Source organism: Magallana gigas, chromosome 2, assembly GCF_963853765.1.
Source record: "Magallana gigas chromosome 2, xbMagGiga1.1, whole genome shotgun sequence".
NCBI classification, from domain to species: Eukaryota; Metazoa; Mollusca; class Bivalvia; order Ostreida; family Ostreidae; genus Magallana; species Magallana gigas.
Window position 1 is genome coordinate 43893762 of NC_088854.1, and position 27058 is coordinate 43920819.

General features: G+C 33.3%; 4 protein-coding genes across 4 annotated transcripts; 3 read left to right on the forward strand and 1 right to left on the reverse strand.

The window, feature by feature from the left end:
* The first annotated feature begins 3 nt into the window (after window positions 1-3).
* LOC105343420 (endothelial differentiation-related factor 1) lies at window positions 4-6612 on the forward strand. Its single transcript, XM_011450795.4, has 5 exons — window positions 4-191; window positions 4714-4765; window positions 4934-5094; window positions 5813-5906; window positions 6135-6612. The coding sequence occupies exons 1-5, from the start codon at window positions 114-116 to the stop codon at window positions 6185-6187; spliced, it is 438 nt and encodes a 145-aa protein (XP_011449097.3). The 5' UTR covers window positions 4-113; the 3' UTR covers window positions 6188-6612.
* Window positions 6613-9441: 2829 nt separating this feature from the next.
* Window positions 9442-21491, reverse strand: LOC105343419 (proteasome subunit beta type-1). Its single transcript, XM_011450794.4, has 6 exons — window positions 21330-21491; window positions 18427-18534; window positions 17870-17951; window positions 17562-17691; window positions 17244-17350; window positions 9442-9799 (listed from the first exon to the last, which is right to left on the reverse strand). The coding sequence occupies exons 1-6, from the start codon at window positions 21407-21409 to the stop codon at window positions 9614-9616; spliced, it is 693 nt and encodes a 230-aa protein (XP_011449096.3). The 5' UTR covers window positions 21410-21491; the 3' UTR covers window positions 9442-9613.
* LOC105343417 (uncharacterized) lies at window positions 11421-16370 on the forward strand. Its single transcript, XM_011450793.4, has 2 exons — window positions 11421-11925; window positions 12717-16370. The coding sequence occupies exons 1-2, from the start codon at window positions 11729-11731 to the stop codon at window positions 14743-14745; spliced, it is 2226 nt and encodes a 741-aa protein (XP_011449095.3). The 5' UTR covers window positions 11421-11728; the 3' UTR covers window positions 14746-16370.
* Window positions 21492-21677: 186 nt separating the features above from the next.
* On the forward strand, window positions 21678-23503 carry LOC105343416 (U4/U6 small nuclear ribonucleoprotein Prp4). The gene is made up of 2 exons (XM_011450792.4): window positions 21678-22220; window positions 22386-23503. Exons 1-2 carry the CDS (start codon window positions 21745-21747, stop codon window positions 23473-23475), a joined length of 1566 nt encoding a protein of 521 aa, XP_011449094.2. The 5' UTR covers window positions 21678-21744; the 3' UTR covers window positions 23476-23503.
* The last annotated feature ends 3555 nt before the right edge of the window (window positions 23504-27058 follow it).

A 27058-nucleotide genomic window follows, 5' to 3' on the forward strand; every position in this document is an offset into this window, starting at 1 on the left:
ACGACACGTTCTAAATTTGGAAATTCTAATAACACGCCATTGCATGTAACGTTGTAACCGAGGTACCTTAAAAACGCTGTAATACTTTTAATTTTACATTATATTGGGAGAAAATGGCAACGGCAGACTGGGATGAAGTTACATATATAAGAAAGAAGCAACCAAAAGCCAGTCAACTGCGTTCTCAGCAGGTATCTCATCCGTATTGTTGACAATGTAATTTGATAAACAAAGTTCTAATTTTTCATATGGTGGTAACTTGACTGATCGTCATAGCCAAAAAAGTGTTTTAATTTTCTTCATTTTACACCACAAGTTTCATTTCAAACAAAAATGTATGAAAATGAAGAAAAATAATCTAATGGGGTTGGGTTTTTTTTATTGTGTGTATGATTTAAAAAAAATACAAGATCTTGGTCACCTTGTTTACAGTTCAGTTCCACAATCAGTAGCAAATCTGAAAGTTAGTGTTAAATCTAGGATTTTAAAAGGGCATGTTAAATAATGAAAAAAAGGGCACTTTTCTCCGCGGTAAATATTATAAAACCTTGAAAGGGGCACCTTTTTTTATGGTAATATTATAAATCATTAATCCTTGAAACAAATGTATTATAAGGAAAATTATGCATCGTAATCAAGTGTGACCTTGAGATCTGTAATGAAACAAGATAATTGAACAATAAATGATTTGCTTTTGCATTCACATAAGTCTTATTCAATATTTTATTTTCTGAATCAATCTTTTTTTTTTCTTTCTTAAATTGATTTACATTCATTTATATCCCTTAGAACAGTCATGGCATTGGTCTGACTAGATTTAAAGTATAATGCGTTAAAAATTCTTTATTTCATTTAGGCTTTATGTAATATGTGAACTTAAACATATCTGTATCAAGTAATGAATCATAGGACATGTATAATGTAGACAATATTATCTTTTGAGAAGTGGACAGGCATAGCATTGATGCAGGGTATGCCTGTCCACTTCTCAGTCTAGAGAATATGTAGACAAATAATGGCAAAATTATTAAACCCTTTTTACCACACAAATTTGGATATTTAAATTGTTGTTTTAAGCTTTTTAAAAATCAATCTGCATTAAAATCTGCATAACAATCTTTATAATGAATTAAGTTTCTGCATCCTTCAAGAAGAAGAGTTACGTTTTTTGGGAAACAGAGAAAATTCTTGTTAATCTGACGATTGTTTAAAAGCTTATAAAAGAATAAGAAAACGCCACATCAACATTTTTATTCAAATGTTTCATTAGTGAAAACATGGTTTTAGGTGCCTCAGTGTTAAAAATTTCAAATTATCTTCATAAGATATATTCTTTTGTCAAGTTTTGTGTTAATTCTATTTATAGATAACCTTACGATGTCTCAATGATAAGCTAGCTTTTACAATTAGCCTACTAATTTCAAGGAGATAATTCAGTTGTTATTTATCAAATTATTGTACCAGTAATTAGGTGTCAAATCGCCCATTTATACAGGACAGCTGTGTATACCCCCTCAGCTTGGGCCTCTCTAGTTTACCTGTATCGTCTATTGTCTCAGGTCACCCGTGCGTGAAGTCCAGCGAGTGTTGGTTTAACTTTGCAATCAAAACAGAGGCTAGGGCAATGGTGGTTTTGAATTAAATTTACTTTCAATAAAAAGGGCATCACTTTTAGTTATTATTAAAAGGGCATGGCATTTAGAAAAAGGGCATGGCGCTGATAAAATGGGGCATGGCGCCGCGCCACACTAGTTCGCTTAAGATTTAACACTAGAAAGTGTTAGATATAGAATATCACACTGTTGTTTTGATCTCGTTCCTGGTATCAGCCCAAGCGGTTGGTATCGGCCCAAGCCCGAAATGCACGTGTCGATACCATCCGAGGGCTGATACCAGGGACGAGATCAAAACAACAGTGTGATGTTGTCTTAATTATATCATATATCTAAAATCGAAGACTTTTATTCAAATTACAAATAAGGAATATAATGTAACATGAAGAAGCTATAGATTTTTTTCAGATTTACAAAACTTGTTCTTTTTTTCCTTTTTATATGTGTTAAAAATTGTAAGAGTTGCTGGACTTTGTTGACAAACGATTGTTATTTGAAATACAGTAGAAGGGAGTCTGTCGTCTGAAATGAAGCACTATCTTCTAGGTTTCAAATTATCGAGAGAGAAACTTCAATCCTACGCATCTTCGTAATGAGTCAAATTCTTTCACTGGGATTTCGTAAGTTTCCTGTCAGATTCCATTCATAAAAATCCATAAGTTGGTATAGCAAGTTGTTTGAGAACGTTCATAAGAACGTCCATTACTTCAACCACTTAATTTTTACAGTCTAATCTCTGATTTTCTAAGTTTAAGTCTCGTTCCATCCTTCTCTATATCCTCCATAATTTAAATGTTGATTGATATTAAATAAAGCGTGCTATTGTTTTAAATACACAACCGTTGTGTAAGTTACCTCCCCTTACTTAGATACATATCACTCTTTGGCACTATTTTTGAATTATTATTTTTCAAATTTCGGCAAGAAATAAAAATATTCAGACGTGTAAGGTGATGCTAAGTATTATTTATTCATTATTCTATCGTTATTTCACAAACTAGTCTAGAGATATATATGGGAATTATCGATTTAAAATTTGAGGGCAATACACCCCCAGGCTGAGACAGAGAAATATCAGCCCCGAGGGCAAAACAGCCCGGGCTGATACACTACTAGGTACATGTATATGATATACAACTTGTACCTGTTATGGCCTACATGAAATGTTCTGTCGACAGGCACATATCATTTTTGAAAGTGTGTTTTGGGTGGGAGGGGGTTGGGCAAACAAATTATGTTAAGTTTCCCTATAATTTTCAACACTGTTCCAAAATTGTTTGGGGGGGGGGGGGGCAGTTTGTTAAAAAAAATTAGGTAAAAATAAGAAAGCTGCTTGAAAAAAAAAATGCTATGTGCATGATGAACAAAATGATAATGTCCTACGGACCTTAGTTTGAAAAATATGTATCTTTATGGCAAATGGCAGTAATTGGTAGTGGTATCCATTTCATTTTATTGCAAACTGATTTCTTTCTCTGTATTTTAATTTCATTAATAGTACTGGTGTGCTACCAATTCTCCCCAAGTACCATTAATGCCAATGCATTGTTACATCATTTTTGTCCCCCGCCGCAACGCGGAGCGGGGACATAGAAATGCCGGGCGTGCGTCCATGTGTCCGTCCGTCACACTTTTTTGTAAGCGCTCTCATGCCTACAAATTTTGACAGATTTTCATTAAATTTACACCAAATGTTTATACCACTAATACTTTGGTCAATTTCGAAAATCAGCATTGGTCGATACTTTTTGTTGGAGTTATGGGACTTTGACCACAATAATGACTCCGTTTTATCCAAAAATTGACCTTGTAAGCGCTCTCATGCCTACAAATTTTGACGGATTTACATGAAATTTATACCAAATGTTTATACCACTAATACCTTGGTCCAGTTCCTAAATCAGCCCAGGAATTTTATTCTTGTTCATATAAAATTTTATGTGTTGATAAATTGACGTATCAATGCACTGGTGAGAAATGGTCTTTGGTGAGAATTGGTCTCATTCCAGTATAGCTATTTGGTTTTATATAGATTATTGAGTCGGCTTGCAAAGCGAGCGAGTCCTTGTTATCATAGCCGTTTCTGCAAAAATTTTGCACTACATTATTCATGCGCTAATGAAAATAGTGATGCATTAACCTCTTTTGTTTGCGTGATTTCCAATTTGAAATGGTTAACTTTTAAACAATCTTGTCTTTTTTTACACATATATTTTTAAAGTTTTTCTTGATGTTTAAAAAATAAAACAAATCAAGGTAGTTTTTGTTCAATCGCCGCCCATGAATTCAACAACTTACACGGGGAAAACCTTGTTCCATATTAAGCGTAAAATCTATTTTTAGAAAAACCCAGCTCGCGAAGCAAGAAGACCCTTGCTGTCATCGGATCTCTTGGAGTGGATTTTGAGCACAAACGTGAATTAATAATGTGCGATATAATGCAAATAGCTCCTATTTCTTCGTCATTAAAATATACTGGTCCTTTGTCTCTATCATACGATATTATGCATTGCCAGTCTATCATTGAAATGTCAACAGAACGTGTTAAATCAAAGTACTGAAAGTACTGACCCGAGTTGATGATTCAGGAATCAGACATTTATTGACCCTTTTCTGCTTTTAACACACAGAATTTGAAATAATCATGAATTAAGTATAGAAGTATCTTATTATCACTGGCTACAACATATCAAAGATAAAAAAAATCATGAATCGTGAAAAATAATTTTTTAAAATAAATAGGATATCTAAATATTATTATCAGTACGTTATTTAATATGATAAAGCTGGTCTCATAAAGGTGATGTCTGCCACGATGAGCCCTGTAATCTTTGTTCACCTATGTTTATTTATTTACAAAAGACAGAATTTTTTTTTATGTATTACTTATAATGTAATAAAAACAAACACATACAAATATTGACAACATGTTCACAGCGAGTTGACTCTTAGGCCCTTCAGGCCTCTGATTTTTACACAACTGTGAAAACGAGTGGCAATATAGGAAAATATAATACATGTATAAACATACACTTGTATATGAAAATTTTGTTACTCCTTCTTTTATAGAAAGCCATTAATAATTCCTCTCATATTTCAGGCTATTAACTCAGCCCAAAGACAAGGATTATCTGTAGAAACTACCAAGAAATGTAAGAATACATGTGTAAAACCCCTGTCAAAGTAATATTGGACTAGATTGTATAATATGTATTAAAGTTCAATGGAGTTGAAAACAATTTTGAGAGGTAAATTCTTGATATTTTTTCTACAACACAATGGAAATTATGTGTTGCAGTAAATCTGTAACTTGTTTGCAGATGACGGAGGCCATAATAGGCAACTTAAGGGAGACAAAAACACAGCCAAACTGGACCGTGAAACAGAAGAACTTCACCATGATACTGTGGGAATGGATGTGTCAAAACTGATCCAGTATGGGCGTAATCAGAAGAAGCTTTCTCAGAAGGATCTGGCCACGGTAAGCAAATATCATGCACATCAGTCTTTGTTGTGATAACTTTATACAGGGAAATATTTGCCCCCGTTTAATTTTTGCTCATTTTGCCCGCGTTGTCAGCGGGTTAATTCAAGACTGGACGAATTCCTATGTCTCGAATTATCTCTCTTTAAACATAACCTTGGGCAGGCGAATTCAAGATGGGTTGAAATCGTTTGCAAGTTAAGAAGGGTGAAAATAACACGGGGCAAAAGTTAGGCTAGAGTATCACCAGCTACCTCACAATACGAAACGTGAGATTATGCAGAATATATACCCCCGGTAATAGATCAAGTAAATATTATTGAATAAATAAAAGCAGATTTAACCAATTTTCTATACATACTGGCCAAAAGTAACCCTGTATACAGTATGTTGATAAATTAGTAAGACAGCAGTAAACTTTTGGGAAGTGACAAACTGGCCACCAAAGGCAGGTGGTCTCTAATTGCAGGTTTCAAATTAATGAATAAAGATGTCTGAATGTATTCGTTGAAGTTGGGAAACAAAATTACATTAAAATAAAAATAGTTTATTTTTGAGAATATTGTGAATTCTTTTTTTTTTTGTATAAATATTATACATTGTAATAGTTTAGATGGTTTATCATAGTACATTAAGAAAAAAATTCTTATGGTTAGTAATCATGACATATTTTTGTTTGTTTCCCTATAAACAGCTTCTAATTTGTTTTATTTAGAAAATTAATGAAAAAACTCAAATCGTCACAGAATATGAGAATGGAAAGGCTATTCCTAATCAACAGGTGCTGGCCAAAATGGAGAGAATCCTTGGTGAGTAAAGTTCAAATGCATTTTAGATCCAATTTCAAATGTGTACATGTAGTATGTGTGTAAACTCTGATCAGGTAATCAATTTCAAGGTACTATTTTATCCACAGTTAGAACAAAAAAAAAAGAAAAAGAAAAATCCAGTCTGTATCCTTTGCAAGATTATGCACCATTATTATTTGTTCAATTTACTTAACATGCAAATAATAGGATTGTTTTGGTTTATTTTAGGCATAAAATTACGTGGCAAAGACAAAGGCCAACCGTTGGGGGGCCCCAAATAGTGAGGATATATTTCTGGGGCCCCTGCTATGGAGATGGAAGTGGTAGTTAACTGTCAGAGCAAAAGCAGAGTTATTCTCAAGTTTAATGGTTCTTTTTGTATTCATATGCTTCTTCACTGTTAACATTGCTAGCACACAGTCCAGGGAAAAGGAAATCAAAAGATCCAGGCCAAATTGCCACTCTGCAGTTTCTATTGTTCATAAACAAGGTTGATGGTTTATTTTAATATTACCAGTTGAGTTTTGAATTTTTTCCATTTTCGACGGTTTTATATGCATTGCGTTTAAATGCTTGGGTTGATGGGTTATTTCAGTATTCAAACTTACCACATCCAGTGTCTGTTTTGTAGCATTTATTTTCCATTTTACAATCGGACTTTGTTTAACATCTGTGTATTAATGAATGGAATAAACCTTTTGACATTAATTTGGTCTTTCTTTGTGATTCAAATTTTTATTGTATAGAATAGATTTCTTTTGGATTAAGGTCAGATGCAACCTATATTCAATTTTTGGGAGTTGATTTTTAATCGACTCTCCTATGCAGTCACTCGGACAAACCGAAAGTGAAACAGTGTTTGGACCTCAGCACAAATCATTGCTCCTGACAAGACTTAGTTCTTGAAAATAATTGATGAATTCGATGTGATGTATGCTAAAGCATTGTTTTTCAAGGAAACTTATTTACAAATACCTTAAAAATAGTCAGATTTTAAATGGTACGAACAATTTAAATATTTTTTGTAGTCGTATGTATTCCTACGCCAGAGTTCAATATAGTCTCGTTCAACTCGACGCTCGATTGTCTCCGTAGACCCTTGTCGGAGATTTACGGTGTCAGCCGAGCGTTTGGTTTAACGAGACTAGAGTTCAATATAAAATAATTGCTTGGATCCATACAATTTTCGAGAAATATTTCTACCACTGATACATAGTTTGATTGAATTTATTTTATCTTTAAATATTATTTAACATGATTCATATGGAGGTTTCTCGACATTCTAGTCGAAAAAGTTCAAAAATTCATATTATAAAAATATGCGTAATTCAAATTAGAAACTACGTATACATGTACCTGTCATGCAAAATAACATATCATTGATTTTAAAATAAATAAACATCGACAAAATCAACTCCCGTCAGTTCTTCGGTACTTTGATTTTTCGCCTGGCCCTGCTGAAAGCAGAGTCCTGGCTCTAGGCAGGCAAATCGCCAATGTTACTATAAATAGCAAAGTAAACAAAAAACCAAACGGCGTCAAAGTAAAAGCTTCCGCTATACTAAATAGTTACATAGAGAGCCAAGTTTTTCAAAAGTGTTGGCATTTTGTTTTATTTTTGTTTTATTTTCGAGAGAATTGTCTATCTTTTTTAGTTTTCTTATCAATAATGTGTTTTAAAAACAAGACTATGCATTTTGGACACATACAATGCGCATGAATTTCCAAGAACTACTTTACTGTGCGTTGAAGAAATGGGGATTGTATTCAAAGCAGCAATTGTTAATTTTTTTTCTACTAGAGAGACATATTTTTGTTTATAGCCGCTTACAACATTTGGTCGTTCTTTGACGCTTTGCCGACATTAAAAGCATGAGAGAGAGAGAGAGATTGATTTTCAGTCTTTACTACACAATATGCATAATGACACCAAAAGAGCCCGGCTTTCAGTACTTCAGTACTTTGATTATATCTCCACAACGTGAAGATTTCCACTACGCAATTTCATATTTATATTTTTATGTAATATGATTCTTTTTTATTTACATGTAGATCTAAAGTGTTCAATTGAAAATGATTAGTATAACTTTACTTATAAGCTTTCAAATGCTTTTTGAATGCTATTTTAAGGAAAATTCGAAATATTCTAGCTCCAAAACGAGCCTGGTAATATACCCTGAATTTTGGGGGATTAACAGGTTTAAATGTTAATAAATAAGGAATAAAATATTAAGGAAAATTATATAAAATTGAGGAACGTCTCGTCTGTCCTTAAGATAGAACAAAGCATAAGGTAATGTTAATCCTGAAGAAATGTGAAAATCTTAAGATAATACATGGACATTGATTGTTGAAAAGTCTAAGATGGCACTCCATTGATTGCTGTAATTGAGATCTAACTCCACTCAAGTATTGAAGCAAATTGTAATGCAAGAGCTCTTGCTGCTAATTCAAAGGAACAGTATTGGCTTCTTTTCATGTAGGCTATGTATACAGTATTTCGAAAGATTTTTTTTGCAAAAAGGATTAGCATTTTTTTAATGAAAATATTTCACATAGTGATATTTGATTTTGGTATGCAAATGTAAATGTCGCCCGTTTTGGCCTATTACTGCACATACTTAAATAATACTATGTAAAGATGCAGTTTAGATATTGCCATTCTTGAAATGAAAATAAAATTCCCAGGGACTCCTTTAATGTAGCCTATACACAGCCCAGAACAAAATCACATATTCCTTTTATTGATTGCATAACTATGATGTGTTCAGCTATTTTCTTTGGTAAAGGTCGTTATTTTGAAACTGCAACAATGAGCGCACCAACTTTTTCATTAACTTGTTTTTACATCGTTCTTGTTAACTTAAGGAGAAAATTAAGAAATGATGAAAACACTGTGAAGAGTTAAATGCATATAAATGTTTGAATACTCGATGTCACAAGCTGCAAGCACAACATTTGCGATTAAGTTATGACTATAAATGGCTTTACAATTCTTGTTATGGCCAAAGATGATGTTAAGCCAATCTTAGCAGGCATTACAGTGGGTAAGATTGATCAGGCCTGCAGAAAATAAAGCTGTGCAAGTATAAACACCGATCATGCTAAATTCTTACTCAGGCAGTTCTTGAAATAAATATTTGCTCTCAAAATTTCCCCTTTTCATGTCCGACTTTAGAATATGATTATTAGAGTATGAGTATGGAGTATGCATGCACATGTACTACACGCTCAGATTCAATTTAATTTCAGTTTTTAAACAAAGCCACAGTGATTCATTTTTTTTTTATCATAACACACCTTCCCTGTAGATGCTTTTATATAACGATAAATGTATAACTTCTGACCAAGATGCATCAACTGACAAGTTGATGGGTTTTTCGTCTTCCAGTGCACAAAATACAATCAAGAACTGCATTGATTTTCAGATAGAGACTATGATAGCATACTAGTATATATTTATCAGCCCCCCCCCCCCCCCCCTTTTCAACTTTCATTCCTTCACTGAATTCTTATATAATGTGAAAAAACACAATTCATTTATTAAAGAATTTTAATGTTACAAAATTTAATGATGTAATGAGCCAAGTTTTCACCTGTCAATGAAACAGATGCAACGAGAAGAATGGTTCATTCAACCATTTACATATAGAGTACATTCACATAGCACTAAAAGTGGAATCCTTGACGTCGTACAAGAGCAGCTTTTAGTCTCTCCTGAGTGGAAATCTCTCGGTGGTGGTGCCGTCCTTTGTGATAACGTGGACAACCACTGCATCTCCAGTGTATATGTCGCGTTCAGCTGCAGATATAAATACATCCTTCACTAGGTTCACCACTTTCTCTTTTGACAAGGAGACTCTCTGGACGTTTTGCTGGTTTTTCAAACCAATCTGAAAAAAAGATTGAAATTGGTAATTATCAATTTTTGTTGTTGTTGTTTTCTATTCATACCTTATTATTCAAAAAATCAAAAATTCAGCATGTAATTTCACAAATGCCAGGTAAATGTTACGTAGATGAATAATATATTTGTAAGTAAATAAATATAAACTATTTAATTTCACTTAAATGGCTTCTGTCGTAATTTAGGATACACATTTGTTATTCTATTTTCTTTGTATCATAAGATTTGATATTGAATATCATACAATGCAATATGATACTGTACACACGATCATAGGAAGAGCAATCGTGATATATATCAACAATAAACAAAACATAATTTCATATGATTCAATATCATAGGAAAAGGAATCATGATATACCGGTATATTAACAATCACACACATCATGCAAAGGACTAAGTGCAGTTTTATGCAATTTTTGCCCCCCAAAATCAAAGTTTTAGAAAGAGCTTTAAAATAAGGTGAAAGATAGTTAAAATCCTATTGGAAATAAAGGTGTAAAAGATTATCACCACAGTGACGTCATAATGTGGAAATGACGTCATGAATATAATAATTGCATTATTTTGATAAATTGATGTTTTGTAGCAAAATATGGGTGTTTTCCGATGGTTTCTCGACTGGGAAACATCGAGTGCAGGCTTGCTCAAGTACCATTTTTTAGTATAATATGTATAACTATCTGAAGAAAAACATATGTTAAAATCGCACTTGAGCAGACCTGCGCTCTATACTTCCGAATGCAAAATATAGAGCAAAAATGAGAATATCTTCATTTGTTTGCAAATTTGCGGAAATTAGGTCATTTAAGTGACGTCATAGATAAACAGCGAGTGAGCAATGATGACTAAAATCAAGATTAAAGTTATAGGCATCCTTTTTACAATGATTTGTGAAGATTTCATTTTCATACGGTACTATTTAAAAATTGGTTGAAATTGGGGGCAGATATTTGACCATACCGCACATAGTCCTTTGAGGTAGGACCATGTTTTCTTATCACTCTTGATAATGGAGATCTTGCTCTTGATCTGAATTTTAAATCCAAAGTTACAAGAACAATGAAAAGTTGGTCAAGACAGCATTTAAAATCTGTATCTGAAGCAACATCTACATTGCACATCAACAGTTACGGTATATGAACAGGATTTACTCCATTATGTAACAAGACCCTAGCACAATTTGAGTTGTTCTAAAAAAGCATCTGCATAATCAAGAACTCTATCCATATCTGAAGCTAGCTCTGTGATTCAATTACATAGTTAAATCAACCATGCAACTTTAAAGAAATAAGGACCATTATTTACCTAGATATGTTACCTGCTCCAAAAACCTTAACCTCCTCCAGCATCCAAAACATAAGGCTCAGGTGTAGCATCAAAGCTTGTTGGGTGATTATCAGCATCACAAGATGCATCATGCATCCACATTTGGTGAACATAAAACCAATAATAACTTATAAATGGCTATCAAAGGGACCTTCTCTAAAAAGTTGAACCAGCTCAAGAAACCTTAACCTCTGGCAATTAAAACCTATGGCTTGATTCAGCATTCAAGTCTGTCAGATGTATAATTACATGTCATAAGATGCACCATCCATGTAAATTTATTGAAGATAGGACCAGTAATAACTTAAATATCATCAAAGAGCACCTGCTCAAAATACCTTAACCTCCTCTAGTATTGGAAACCTATGGCCCGTTATCACAAGATGTGCCATACATGCAAGTTTGGTGAAGATAGCACCAGTAATAATTATGGTAGTTATACCGTATATGGTCACAAAGGGCACCAGCTTCGAAAACTTTAACCTGCTCCAAAAACATTAACCAGATGCTGACACCAAGGGTATACCCCACCACCAACTTTGTCTTGGTGAGCAAAACATTGTAATTACGTTCTAACAGAGCATCTATGCAAAATGCAAGTTTTCATTACCAAGTGGTACATGACAAAAACATATCATATTCCCAGCTTAGAACTTCAAGACAAACCAAAGAGTTAAATCAAATTGAAAGTACAATTTTTACCCAGGTATGGGGAATACCACATCTAAAAATAGCATTGTTTTTTCCTCAGGTATTCAAAATGGAGTCCTTTTCCCAAGGAATGTAAGTCAAAATTCAATTTAATTAATGTAATCCCTTCCCGGTTAGTTGTATATATCATAAAACTAATTACCTGGCAGTAAAATGTTTAATATTTACATTATGAATTATGGTCAATCAAGGCCAATACATTTTAATGTATGAAAAATTTCCTTGCTGTCCTCCTCATTGTTTGCTCCTTTTCAACCTTTAGAAGTCTTTAAAATATGTCTTCTATTCAAGTTGTACAGGCAAAATTCTTAAAAGAACACTATAATTTCTGATGACTAAAAGTACTGTTTAAAATACACTGAAGCACAATGCATTTAGAATTCAATTGAAATTGACACTTCTGGTTGACAGAATGCTAATTAAATAATCAATTGCTATCTCTAATTTCTAAATCTGTACATGCATCAATCCTAATTAGTACTTGTATATTAAACTGTTTATGTTTGGTTTTAACTACATGGAATAGGAAAATTTACTGAACAATAAAACATGTAAAATGTTGAAATTAATAAACCAACATGTACATGTTAAATTATCATAATCTAATTATTGTTTTCACATCTTTGATACAGCTAAAACTAAAAGATAATTCACAGAACAAGTGCGCAGAACATAGTAGATTGAGTTGATATGTACAACTTATTTATCAAAATCTGTTCTTTTTCATCATCTAAAAGTGTTACTTTTCAAGTACAAGCAAGGAACAGTAGAATTATTGTAGAGGTATTACATGTATCTCATTGAAGGATGAGCAAATTTTTAAAAAATCATATCTTAATTTCCAAACTTTTTTTCATATATAGATTTGAAGGAATGCAGCACATGTCAGAGTCAGTGTTTCAAGGACTGTGTCTTATAATGGGAACCTCACGACAGGTGGCCATTAGGAGAGAGATATCGGACATGAATGAGGTAGTGAAGAGAGGAGCAACAACTAATAATAAGGGCACTTTGATGTTTAGTGGAAGTCATAGAGAAGGATTTAGGCTGAAGGGATCAGATATGGACTTCATGCTCTGGCCAAACAACCATCGAGTGATCATGGACATGTCTCAGTCTGAGTATTACAACATAGCCAATACAACCTTGATTCTCTCTGACAGTTCTGAGAGTCCACCAGGATTCACTTTACTCCAGTTACTGACACAAACAACAGACAGAGAAGTCCAATCAGCATGTGTCAGAATGAATGACAGATTGTACATATCAAGTTTTACATACAGACACCTAACTTGTTCAGCTGTATTCCCTAATTCTACTGTACATGGTCCCTGTGGAAGTGGTGTTAGAGCAGGGATGGAATATGACACTGCCTGGTGTTTTATGTGTGATTTTTGGCCTTTGTCTGCCTCCTCATGGATAGACAGATGTCTTTCATGGCCAGATGCGGAAGTTGTAAATGACATTATAAGAAATGGTTGTCACTTTGTAGCTATAGGACACCCATTAGGACAACAAGAAAATGAAGAATGGAGAATTTCCTTTTCTCAGGCAGAATATAAACTTGTGTCATCAATGAGCCACTGTCAGTTTTTGACATACGGGTTGTTAAAACTTTTCTTAAAAGAAGTTTTAAATCGACAATCAGAAGAAACTAATAATTTGTTGTGTTCCTATCACATGAAGACAACTATTTTCTGGGCGATTCAACAAAACACACTATCTCACTGGTGTCCGCAAAATCTCCTGGTTGGTTTCTGGGCCTGCTTTAAACTTCTTCTGAAATGGGTGTATGAGGGAATTTGTCCAAACTTTTTCATACCACAAAACAACATGTTCCTGACAAAGGTCCATGGCTCGACACAAAACAGATTGTTTCTACAATTACATGAATTGTACAAGAGAGGTCTGACCTGTCTCTTACAGAGTTCCTCTATCAGGTCCTATATCATTGATGTCCTGTACAATCCTAGACTTTCTATTTGTACAGCTGAGAGTGTAATGAAGTGTGAAGTTGACTATGATATAGAACTTGTCAATGAGTCTTCTAATGTACATGTATCTATAGGTCTGGGAGACCTACTTAGTTTTACCAAAACCATGCACATGATAGAACAGCTGGTTAATTCACATCTGACACAGTATCAAATTGTCGCTTTACAAAAACTTACTTCATCCATCCTTCAGCGTACTAATTTTGTATTACACAACATGTACACTAACACAAATGTCAACAAAAAGATGTACATTGCTGACAAAATATCTTGTCACATGCTGAAATTAGCAGCCAGCTTTGGAGGTATTTCTGACATGCTATTTATTGCCATGCATCATTACAAAATGCTTAGATACGGGGAAGCTTTATCTGTTATAGAGATGACAAAAGTCAAGTTAGCACAGCCATATCTGATGTATACAAGTGTAAACAGAGAGAGGTTTACAGAGGCTTTAGGAGGACAGTCCTGGTCTACAAAGATGAGACAGGCTGTAGCAAGGGATATCAAACTTGTCAGCGCCTTCTGTTATATTCATGAACTGATACCAGAACAACAGTCAGCTTTACAGAAAAATACTCCTGTAATATTTATCCCAGTTTTTGTCGTGTTACACTTTTTAGAGTTCTTGTGTTACAGACACATTGATACAGCGTTATCACAAGCAGCTCTAGATGAGCTACAAGTACTACTTCACCATGATCAGGGGCAGTATGTTTTTGAATATTACAGAGACATTTCCTGGGAGATCCTTGGGATCTGTCAACAGATGACTGGAAACCTCCAGGCTGCTTTATACTCATACCAACAGTCTCTCACACAGCATACAAACAATGGAATACAAAATGCCACACAGATGAGAATTAAAGAGGTGGTTGAGTTAATGCAACATCAGTAAATATATCAGTAAATAAAAATTTGGAATACCAGTGCCAAATCAAATTTGATATAATATTGTTGTTATAAGGTTGTTTGTTTGTAAGTTAGCAATTCCTTCTATCAAGGTATGACAACTATTATATTTAAGTAAATCATATTCTTAGTTTACATCAGCAAATAGTGGACAGAGCTTTAGCTCTCAACATGAATCAAATCAGAAAAAATTGTGAAATAATTTCATAAACTAGCAACCTCCCAAGCTTTGACATGCTTCAATGTAATGTTCCATTTTCCAATTGCCAATTTCTATGTGATATTTGTATCTTCAGTATTGTATAGCCATTTCACTGTATTTACTTTTAGAACTGATTATATTGGGGTTTTTTAAAGAAAAATGTTCCTGTAAAGTTTCGACATTTTTTTATTCTGTATATTTAAATAATAAGTCTAACTATGTTCGTCAATCTAATTATAAAGTGAAAGTAGACACATTTTGTACATACAGTATAATTGAGAGAGCGTTACATTTTTTCATCGGATACTTTACATATGCATTCTACTATGTTCTATTTTATTTATAGCCTTATCTGTTTATCATTTGTATGTAAGATTTGAACTGCTATTTTACCTGTATTTGCGTAATCATGCATGCTGCAGACAGACTGTTGATGTTTCTATTTTTAATGGCAGCTTATGGCATTATGGTTAATTTCTGGTTTATTTTCTTTGATCCGCATAAATATATCCCTAATCTGTGAATTTTATTGAAATACCAGAAAGAAGAGTTTTAAGGTAATTATTTTAGAAATATAATTTCAAATGAATTAAACTAATATTATTTTAGTATGTTTTATACATTTAAAGTACTTTTAATACATGTAGATAGATCTATTTTCCGTTGCTTCTCCACAGATTTTTTCTCCATTGATTTTGCACAGATTCAGTTGGAAACCAACAGTCTGTTTATCTGTTGATTAGCGGGAGTTTATAAACCCGTCAGCATCCATTGACAGGGACTTCCACAAATTTTTTAAACTTGAAAAGACGTACGTTTGTTTTTTTATAGGATAAATAATTTATTAGGAACTTTTAACAATTTTTTTCTCTTCTAAATTCTTTAACAAGTATGTGAATCTATTGTAATATTTAAAAAATTTTGAATTGACCTTTAGTGAATTTTGGGGGTTTAGTCTGCAGCTGTTGTTGATCAAATATTTATTTGTTATTTTTTTAATTGTTGATAGTTAAATTCAGATTGTAATTTCTACTAAAATGAAACATCATTTCTAGTTTAATAAATCTTTTTCATTCTATCTGCTGAAGTCCGTTTCTTTTACAGGTTTTTATAAATTCAAGTATACAATTTTTCTGTTTTAAAAAGTCAGGACAGTTCAAGATTTATAGCTATCCCGTTACATTCCAATGTAAGGAAATACTTCCATTTGTGTTGTTATTATAAAATACAGTTAATTAAAAATTTTATTGATTAAGATTTCTTATTTTCAGTGTTTAAATAACAAGTAAATGTATTGCCATTAAAGTAATTAATACATAACAAATAGTTCTTCTGACAAATGAATTATATGAAGTGGCATGATTTAGTAGTACATGTACATTCTAATATCGGTCAACAGTAAAATCTTTTTTTTTTTAAATTGAAATGTTTCCTATTTTCTAATTTTTAATGGTTAAAATGTTTAACTAAAGCATTTCTAATGGTCAATCTAAATTATTTTCAACTTTCAAGTGAGATACTGAGCTCTTAATTCTTTGTTTTGAAAACATGTTCTAGGCTAACTTTTTGTTTACCAGAACCTGCTGAATGGGAAAAAATTAAAATTTTCTTAATACACTTAACCTTCAAATAGAAAAACCTGATTTATAAGAAGCTTTTACCAAAATACCTCCTATGTAATCCAAAACAAGGCAGGAACCCTTACTGCATATCAAAGAATGAGCTAGTTTTGCATTTAAGGTATCCGATCCATAATAGGACCTAATTTTTCCAACCTTGAATATCAATAATGTATTTAATACTTTGATATTAATTAAAAGCATTTTAGAGTAGAAAAGGATTTACCAAAGAAATTTTTTAAAAAATTATTAACGAAGCAGTAATTAATTAATTAAAATTGCATTATGGTCTATGGGAACAAACACATTTTTAAAAATAAAAATATTAATACGAGGAATATCGATATTTGCTTTGGTGGAAAGATGTATTTTATCATTAGAAATACAAAAACTAATGAAAATAATTTTTATACCGTATAGATTTTTCTAGAATTAATTTTTATAGAGTAAAAGCAAAGGGGGACAACTCTTCAAGAAGGGAAAGGTCATTAATTAGGACACATTCCACTGTAACATGTTGATACTTCAATATGAAAATAATGTCCAAGTATACTAAGTATTAAGTCCATACATATCTGTTATGATCCCAGATTCATTGAATCTAGGGCTATTATGGATCGAATACCTTAAAGAGAAGTGTTGTGGATTAAAGAGACTCTGTACCTGGTTATCTAACAGAGGTTGTAACATGGCAGCTGCTGACCCTCGGGCTCGGTACCCATCCGATCCGTATGACCCCACAGGATCAAAACTGTAGACCACACCTTTACCTGTAATAAAAATGGTCACATAAAAAATCAAACTACAAACCCTTTAATTTAAATTTGTAATACTGACTTTTACCTAAGGAGACAGAACTATGTACATATCATGGTGTTTTGGGGTTTGTTTTTTTTAAATGATTTGTTTATAAAACTAATATAAGTATTAAATAGATTTATGACTGAATTATGATACTTTTCAATCTTGTAAAGCTGATACCTTCTTCATCTAATCCTGCAATCAAGTTATACACATAATAAGGGAAGAATCTTCTGTGATACAACATGGTTGACAGCATGGCAGCTATTTCTGATGTGGTCATTTTCTTATGGTGTTCATGTTCAAACATCTAAAATCAAAGATTAAAGCGATTTGTGTCCTTTCAGTGCTTACTTTAACATGAAATATATATATATCTTATCATAAATATTGAATGTACATGTGCAAAATGAATGCAAAAATATTCTTAAAAAGTTTCATTACTCCTATATCCTGAAACTTTGATATTAACATGAATTCATAAGTACCTTTAGACGAGCATTCAATACTTTTGTAAGAGTTAGGACATCACCATGGAATCCGCATGCGCCTAACACAGTAGAAGTTGTTCTGAAAAAATCAGAAAAAATATCTGATGGCATTCATTTTAAATACTGGTATACCCACAGATTCCAGTGTTAAAGCAATATGAGCTGTATTTTTCAGAATTTTATTTTGTTGTAAAAACCTGCTAGTATGCTAAGTATGCATGTGACTTAAACTTTTATGATAAATAAGGTTGGAAAAAATCATTAATTTTTGTCAGAGGAAAGATATTTCTTCTAAGGAACATATAGCAAATCAATTTTTGTACAGGACGACAATAATTCAATTCCGCTCCAATTAATGCTCCTTAACGGCGGGCCCTTTTCACACAAATTTGGCAAAAAGAAATTTAAAAACCATGATATTTTTGTCATTTTAGTAGAAAATAACATTTTCATTTAAAAAAATCGTATCATGAAAATTGCAGCTCATATTGCTTTAAGGTACATGCAAGCTGTTCTATGACTTAGGAATACTCAGGGTTTAAAAAAGAACTTACAGTTTGTAAGTTTTTGGTAAATCCCTTGTGAAGATGGAAAATCCTTGACTTAATCTTGTGTCAGAACCCACAACTACAAAATCTTCTCCTGCTATTGCCAAACATGTTCTGAAAAAAAGAATTTTAAAAATGACAATCATTTGTAAAATTGGTTTAAGTAGACACACTTTTGACAAAAATTCCTGCACAGAACTGGTTAGCAGTAAAAAGAAAAAAAGAGGCCAATGGGCCACATTGCTCACCTGAGAACAATACATGATAAAAGTAGCTTAATGGAGTCATAAAACAAAATATCTGGACTATTTACCATTGAATTCTTATTTTTTAAAAGATATAGTCTCACAACTGAAACGGTGTGTGCAAACAAACTGAATAACACACGTTATGAAAGAGCTATTGGTTTGCGCACACCATTGCAGTTGTGAGACTATATATTTAAAAAAATAAGGATTTAATGCTTATATTTACTATTTTTTACCTTCTTGCCTTTTCTGCAAATGTGAATTATTTTTCAAAATTACTGTATAATCCTATGGGTAAGTTCAAATTAATGGAAGAGCCATGGTAACAGCCACAAGTGTGATCTTTGCTTTTCGCTTGTGAAAACACCATTCAACGTACCGTATTTTTCGGAGCATATGCCGATGTGGGGCAAAGGCCAAATTGCTCATTTTCAGACAAAATTCAGGAAAAACCCATAGACTAGCCGAATTGGGGGATAAGCCGACTTTCAATCGATGATAACTATGGTGAAGAAAGTATTACCGCTGATTAAGGAAGTTGTTGTATTAAGTATATACTTTCAGATATCAATGTAGAAAGTCAAAAGAGTAATTAAAATTATTAATTTTGCTTAACATATATATTTTAAACATTTAAAAAAAATATATCTGTGTTTTGTGGCTGTTTGGTCTCTTCCGTATTCGTCGGTATATATCGTTAGGTATCGTAATTTTACATAATGTAAATTTAATTGCAACACCAACCTCCGTGGTACTGTCTGATAGAACTAAGTATAAAATTTGACCAAACCTTTTATTAAAACCTTACTGCTCAATTTCATTTAATCAAGTTATACTTTGAAAGCTACTTGTAAATCGGGGTATGGCGTCCATTAGCTCAACACGTGGTTTCATATTCAAATAGAGTTATCCCCCGTAGTTGCATGAATGAAAAAATGAAATACCACACATAAAATATTTAATTTGTGTTCTTTTCCATTAATAAATTAAATAGTGACTTGCCCTTATGCAGAGAAGTTGTAATGTTAAAAACACAATTTATGCGGTGAGGTGTAACGGTGTACACTACGTGCCCCCAGGCTGTGTTTTAGTCACAGGTTTCACACCTTTGTATATACACACGACACCAGAATACCGTTATTTCATCCAACAGAAAATTAACTGTAAAAACACAAAGCATTTGATTTATTCTGCACCCAAGACCAGTGATTTCCACGAATGCAGACATGAAGAAATTCACAAAAGTTCCGTCATATTACATTCTACCCGGTTTCGTTTTTTTTTTACTATGCAATAATAGTTTCCAGGGTTCATACATGAACGTGGGGGAAAAAAATTCTTTTGATTGGAGTTGAAAAGAAATACCTCGTACAGTACCGTACATTTTATTACTCACAATGTCATTACAAAAATTATCAACGGGACAACTATCAGGGACGCATATACTAACTGGCTCTGTTATATCTATGTCTCTGCAACTATCGAACAATAGTTCAAACGGACGAAAAAAAAGCAACCCTGATGATAAACTGCTAAAAACAGTGGATTTTATATTTGACTGTTTAATTTTTTCAACTTTGAGCCTACAATAAGCCGATCCCGGGGGATAAGCTGGGGCTCGCGCATCGGAGAAAATAAATACCGGTCTATGCCCCGAAAAATACGTTGTAATGTGATTTAACCTTTTAGTACCTTGTGTGTGTTATGGTGCTATATGTGCAGTAGCTTTCCACACACTTTACATGCAAAAATATGTGGAATGTAAATAAACATATAGATTTTGTATATAAAATACAAATCTATTTTTTCCTTGGAAATTCTTATGTTTATAATCAAGTTCCTTTTCTAACAGGATGATTTTATATTCATATCACATGTTTACCATTCTCAACAAGATCCTTAACAATTGTTTACATATGAGAAATAATCCTACATCAAAGTCTGAACCCCTTATGAGGCCCAAGAATCATCTAGGGGCCAAAGTCTAAACAATTTTAAAGAATCAGCAATTTGTCAAAATGCTTATATATAAGTAAACCATATATTATATAATAAAAAATAGTGATTCTAAATATTGATGTAAGTTTAATAAACTTGATTTTGCGAGGTTGGTAACATGTTCCGGAGAAAAAAAGAGACGATATCAGTAGTAAATTGCATGAAGAATATAATGGTACAAATTGTTTTCACAGAATTGGCGCATGAATAAGGTTAATCAGTTCAAAACTAGCACCCGTTTTTTGTGCGCAATAAATACAATTTTTTTTTTCAATGGGTGGCATTGTAGCTCCCAGGTTGTCCATCCCATTTTTTTTTCAGACCGGGAGATTCAGACCTGCAGCTAACCATTCAGGTATTTTACCATCAAATGGGACTCAAACCACCAAACGGGGGTTGGTGGCCATCCAGCCCAACCTATTGTTTTCTGTTCCAAATTGTTTTTAAAATTATCAGTCAAATTATCAGTCAAATAATCTTTCTTCCTCTCTTACAGTTTCTCTTCCTTATTTCTTTCGTTCTGTTATTTTAGCCAAAACTTTGTTTTGATCGCGAAAGTTCTCTTAAAACATTGCGACCAATTTCAATAGAAATGTACTCTGAAATGCTTCACTCTATAACATTATTCATTATTGATTATTAGTGATTTCTTGAAGTATTTACCCTCCATTCATAGCATAAGGACTAAAATAAGTCTGTTTTGGTGCATAGGAAGAATCTTCGTTTAGCATAGGATCCATCATTTTGCCTCTTTGATTTAAAGCACTGTCCGCTGTTGTTGGTGACTTGCTTTCTTGAAGAATTTTAGTTCCGGTTAACAGAATCTAGGGAAGTTGTACTTAAAATAGAACTACAAAATAAATTACCAAACCAAAACACATTTATCGTCGTAATGGTAACTTTTTGATTTTATGTATAGCCCTGTAAGTTGTTTTATGCCATCTTATCGAAAATATATTTTTATCAAGTTTTATGGTATAGCTTGAAAGAATGCGAACGGAGAACTAGAAATAAAAACGTACGACTTGTCTTGTGTCGTCAACGCATGGTGGTCGTTTTCTAATTTTCTGGTTAGAGAATGGATTTTTCAGACGATGACGAAGACCTTAATGTTCCCCAGGTGAAGAGGGCGATTGTTTATGGGAGCTTAGAGGAGAAGGAAAAGCTTAGACTTGCAGCTAATAGTTCATCTGGCTCCTTAGCTTCAGATGCTATAAAAGCCGGCAAAGCTGCAGGTAATATCAACATCACAGAAGGAGGTTCTTACGATATTGCAGAGAGGGACCCAAACGAAGGACAAGAGGAATTGATAGCTACACTTGAGAAAAGGAAGAAAGCAAGACAGATCCAGGTGTCGACAGACGACTTTGAAGTTAAGGCTAATCTCAGACAACTAGGAGAGCCGATATGTTTGTTTGGAGAAGGTCCAGCTGAGAGAAGAGAGCGTCTCAGAAGAACATTAGCTGAATTGGGATCCGAAGCCACAGGGGCGATATTAAGGAAGGGAGAACAGTCATCTGAAAAGAAAACAAAAGAAGAAGAGAATGTGACATGGTAAGTAGCTTGATTTAGCAATTTTATAATTACATGATAGTTTTAGGCATTTGAATGGGTCAGGTCTTGTTTTATAAACTATTTCATTGTAAAAGAATGGGTATCCAATGTTCAATTAATATTTGTTTAAAAGTAAATGATAAAATTTTCTGTTTGCTTTTCCAGGTATCATGAAGGTACTTCCGCACTTAAAGAGGCAAGGATATGGATTGCAAAATATTCTATTCCACGGGCAAAAGAAAGAATAAAACAACAAAAAGAAGAGAAACTCTTACCAACAGCCAAGAAAAATGCCCAGCTTCAAGACCTCCACAAGAGAGTTCGAGCGGTCACCAATGAATGCAGTCAGATTGGAGATGTCCGACCTCTTTCATATTGTGAATTTAGTCCAAATGGTAAAATCCTTGCTGTAGCTTCATGGTCTGGTTTGTGTAAGCTATGGTCAGTTCCTGATTGTCAGCTTATCAGACAGCTAAGGGGACATAACTGCAATGTAGGCGCCATTGTATTCCATCCGAAAGCTACATTGACAATGGAGGATAATGCATGCTGCATGGCCTCCTGTAGTCAAGACGGAGCAGTGAAACTTTGGAACCTCGTCAGCGATGAGCCGGTGGCAGACATTGAGGGCCACAGTCCATACAGAGTGTCCCACTTGAAGTATCATCCCTCGGGTCGATTCCTTGGGACCTGCTGTTTTGACAACTCTTGGAGACTGTGGGATTTAGAAGTCCAAGAAGAAATTCTTCATCAGGAAGGGCACAGTAAGCCAGTTTATGACATTGCCTTCCAAGGTGATGGTGCCTTAGCAGCAACAGGAGGTCTAGATGCATTTGGAAGAGTGTGGGATCTTAGGACGGGGAGATGCATCATGTTTTTGGAGGGGCATATTCAATCTGTATTTTCCATTGACTTTGCAGCTGACGGATATCATGTTGCAACAGGGAGTGAGGATAACTCGGTGAAAATCTGGGACTTAAGGCAAAGGAAGTGCATGTACACTATTCCTGCTCATAAAAATTTAGTGAGCAAAGTGAAATTCCAACCAAATCATGGTAACTATTTAGTGAGTGCATCCTATGATTGTACAGCAAAGATATGGGCTCATCCAACATGGGCTCCATTGAAAACGCTGGCCGGACATGAGGGGAAAGTAATGGGAACAGACATTTCTCCTGACCTGAAGTACATTGCTACAGTGTCATATGACAGAACTTTTAAGTTGTGGACCACAGAAATGCAGGGTGGAATTTAACTTTGGCTATTCATTGAACCAATCACATCAGTTGTTGTTCAAAAGTACCACGTTTATATTACTGAAATCATTGTTATATATGCCATGCAAGATCATATTCATACATGTTTCATAGCATTTTCATAAAAAAAAAATTACTAATAAAATGATATTTTAAAAAGAGATACAAGTAGTTGTTTCTTTTGATTTTATTTTTGGAAATCTAATTTCACTTGGCTTTAAAAAACAATGGTTACTATTTACATTGCTTTGAACTTGACAGTTTGCCTGTTGCACTATATAAAGTATTTACTGGTATATATTCACTTTTGGTGGTCCATCATAGTATGTCGCATTTTCTTATTCCATGTACCTGGTATTCATTATATAATTCTTCACATTTTTTTCTACCAAAGAGCATCTGCCAGGTAAATTGAGACAGTAGGTACATATATTTAGATTAGAATAATATTGGAAGCCTCTACCAAGATAATGACATTTTGGCCCAGTGGTATTTGATAGGTGTTAAGACGGGACATTAATTGTCATATAGTGACCACCAATTGATCTTCTCTAATCAGAGCATCTAGCAGACAAACTGAGTGCATACTAGTAGTTGGTCTTGGCAACAAAAATATGGGAATTGCATGACCCCTGATCGAGAAGTTTTTACGAAGTTTGTATGATAATTTGATATGTAGCTTTTAGCTCACCGAGACGAAGTCAAGGAGAGCTTATGCTATACCCTTGGCGTCGGCCTCCAGACCTGGTTAAAGTTTTTGTTGCAGGTCCTGTATCTAAGCTATTACTTGTCCTATCTTCACCAAACTTGCATGGATGATGCATCTGGACCTACTTATGGACTTGAAAGACTTGGATGCCGAATCTGGTCCTAAATTTCAGATGCTGGAGGAGGTTAAGGTTGTTGGACCAGGTTAAAGTTTTTGTTGCAGGTGCCCATTGATAGCAATATCTAAGTTACTACTGGTCCTAACTTCACCAAACTTGTATGGATGATGCGACTTATGATACTGATGCACCTGACAAGCTTGAATGCTGAATCTGAGCAATAGGTTTCGATGCTGGAAGAGGTTTAGGTTTTTAGAGCTGGTTAAAGTTTTTGTTGCAGGTGCCCTCTGATGATTATATCTTAGTTACAACTGGTCCTAACTTCACCAAACTTGAATGGTTGGTGCGTCTTATGATACTGATGCACCTGACAAGCTTGAATGCTGAATCTGAGCCATAGGTTTCGGATGCTGGAGGAGGTTAAGGTTTTAAGAGCTGGTTAAATAAAGTTTTTGAAACAGGTGCCCTCTGATGATGATATCTTAGTTATAACTTGTCCTTACTTCACCAGACTTCCATGGAAGGTGTGTCTTATGATACTGATGCACCTGACAGGCTTGAATGCTGAGTCTTAGCCATAGGTTTCGGATGCTGGATAAAGTTAAGTTTTTTGGAACAGGTCACATGTTTAATAGATGATAGTACTATTTCAAACTTGCATAGTTGATTTAACTGTAATATGAATGAATCGCAGAGGTAGCTTCAGATGCAGAGCTTGATCTCCATTATCAAGAATGCTAAAAAATAAATCTTAGTTATTACAGGTCCTAACTTCACCAAACTTGAATGGATGGTGTGTCTTATGATACAGATGCACCTGACAGGCATGGATGCTGAATCTGAGCCATAGGTTGCGGATGCTGGAGGAAGTTAAGGTTGTAATTGCTAGTGCCCTCTGATGATGATATCTTGGTTATTACTGGTCCAAACTTCACCAAACTTGCATGGATGATGCGTCTTATGATACCAATGCACCTGATGGGCTTGAATGCTGAATCTGAGCCATAGGAGTCGGATGCTGGATAAGGTTTAGGTTTTTGGAACAGGTCACATGTTTTATAGATGATAGCTTGCATAGTTGATTTAACTTTATTATAAATTAAACGCAGAGGTTGCTTCAGATGCAGAGCCTGATCTCCATTATCAAGGATGATAAAGAAATCTCCTACCTCACTCAAACCAGCTCGATAGATAGATGTGTTTGTTGATGAATGATATAACATGATTCCTATGATATAGTATTGTATGATATGAAACAATATTGTTTGATATGATACAATATGATATCTTATGTTATATTATAAAAAGTTATACGATACGATATCAATGATATTGTATCATTTTTTTTTTATATTTTATGATATGATATTGTATCATGATATTGTTATGTATAGTATTGTATATTATGATACAATATTGTATAATATTATATTGTATTTTTTATTCATTATTTTATCACATGATACAATTACATAAGATATTGCAAAATATTATATTGTATCCTATAATACAATATTGTATATTCTATAATATTGTATCATACAATATTGTATAATATGATATTGGTTTCAGTAATATAGAATTATATCACATGAAATTGTATTATATGATATTGTAATATTATATAATATTGTATCATACGATATTGTAAGATATGATATTGGTTTATATGATATATTATCATATCACATGAAATTGTATTATATGATATTGTAATATATATTATTGTGTCATATGATACAATATGTATAATATAATAATGTATTTTATAATATTTTACTTTAATTATCACATAATATTGTATCATTTGATAAGATACAATGTTGGAATCAAATTATATTGTATTTTATCATATAATATCATATAATGTATCAAATATGTTTCAGTGTCATTCAATACAATATCATACAATATTATACAATATGATATCATGTTTCAATGTTATGATGTATTATGTAATATGATATTGTAATATGATACTATATTGTATTATATTTTATGATATTGTATTATGTGGTCAAATCAGTAAGGTATAACACAATACAATGTCATATCACACGTTACAATATCATATCTCATTATTGTTTATTATTGTATTTTATTGTATTATATGATATATATTATAAATATGACATGATGCAATATTTAATTTTATATCATTGTATTGATTAACATATGAACATATGATTATCATAAAAAAATTTATCAGATGATATACGATATTTTGTCAAAACAGAATCCATGAATATCCAAGATCACAAAGTATGATATTCATATAAAATGATAAAGGTGGTCTTATGAAGGCGATGTCTGATAAGGGTGATGCTCCGTCTCGGTGAGCTTAGTAATCTATGATTACCTAATATGTTTTAAATTTAGCAGGAAAATTAAATCATTAATATTTATTGATTCATGTGTTGTTTTAGCAACATATTCTCATCTAAATATATCAGTCCATTTTGATATGTAAATTGTCATTTTGTGGATTTTTTTTACAAGGTTCTTTCATACTCGGAACACCATTTTATTTTTGGACTTGTTGTTTTTGATGCTATTTATAAGATCATTAAATTGCATGAATGCTTAAGCGGTTGTAAACGCAGGGAGTTGAAATCGTAAGAACATTTTGCTGTCTATTATTCTCCTTGTACATTATATTTGCGGTAAATGTCTGAAATTTATATATATAAAGAGAGAGAGAGAGAGACGTATGTAGCATACCATATTGTATAGTGCCACTTATACGTATATTGAT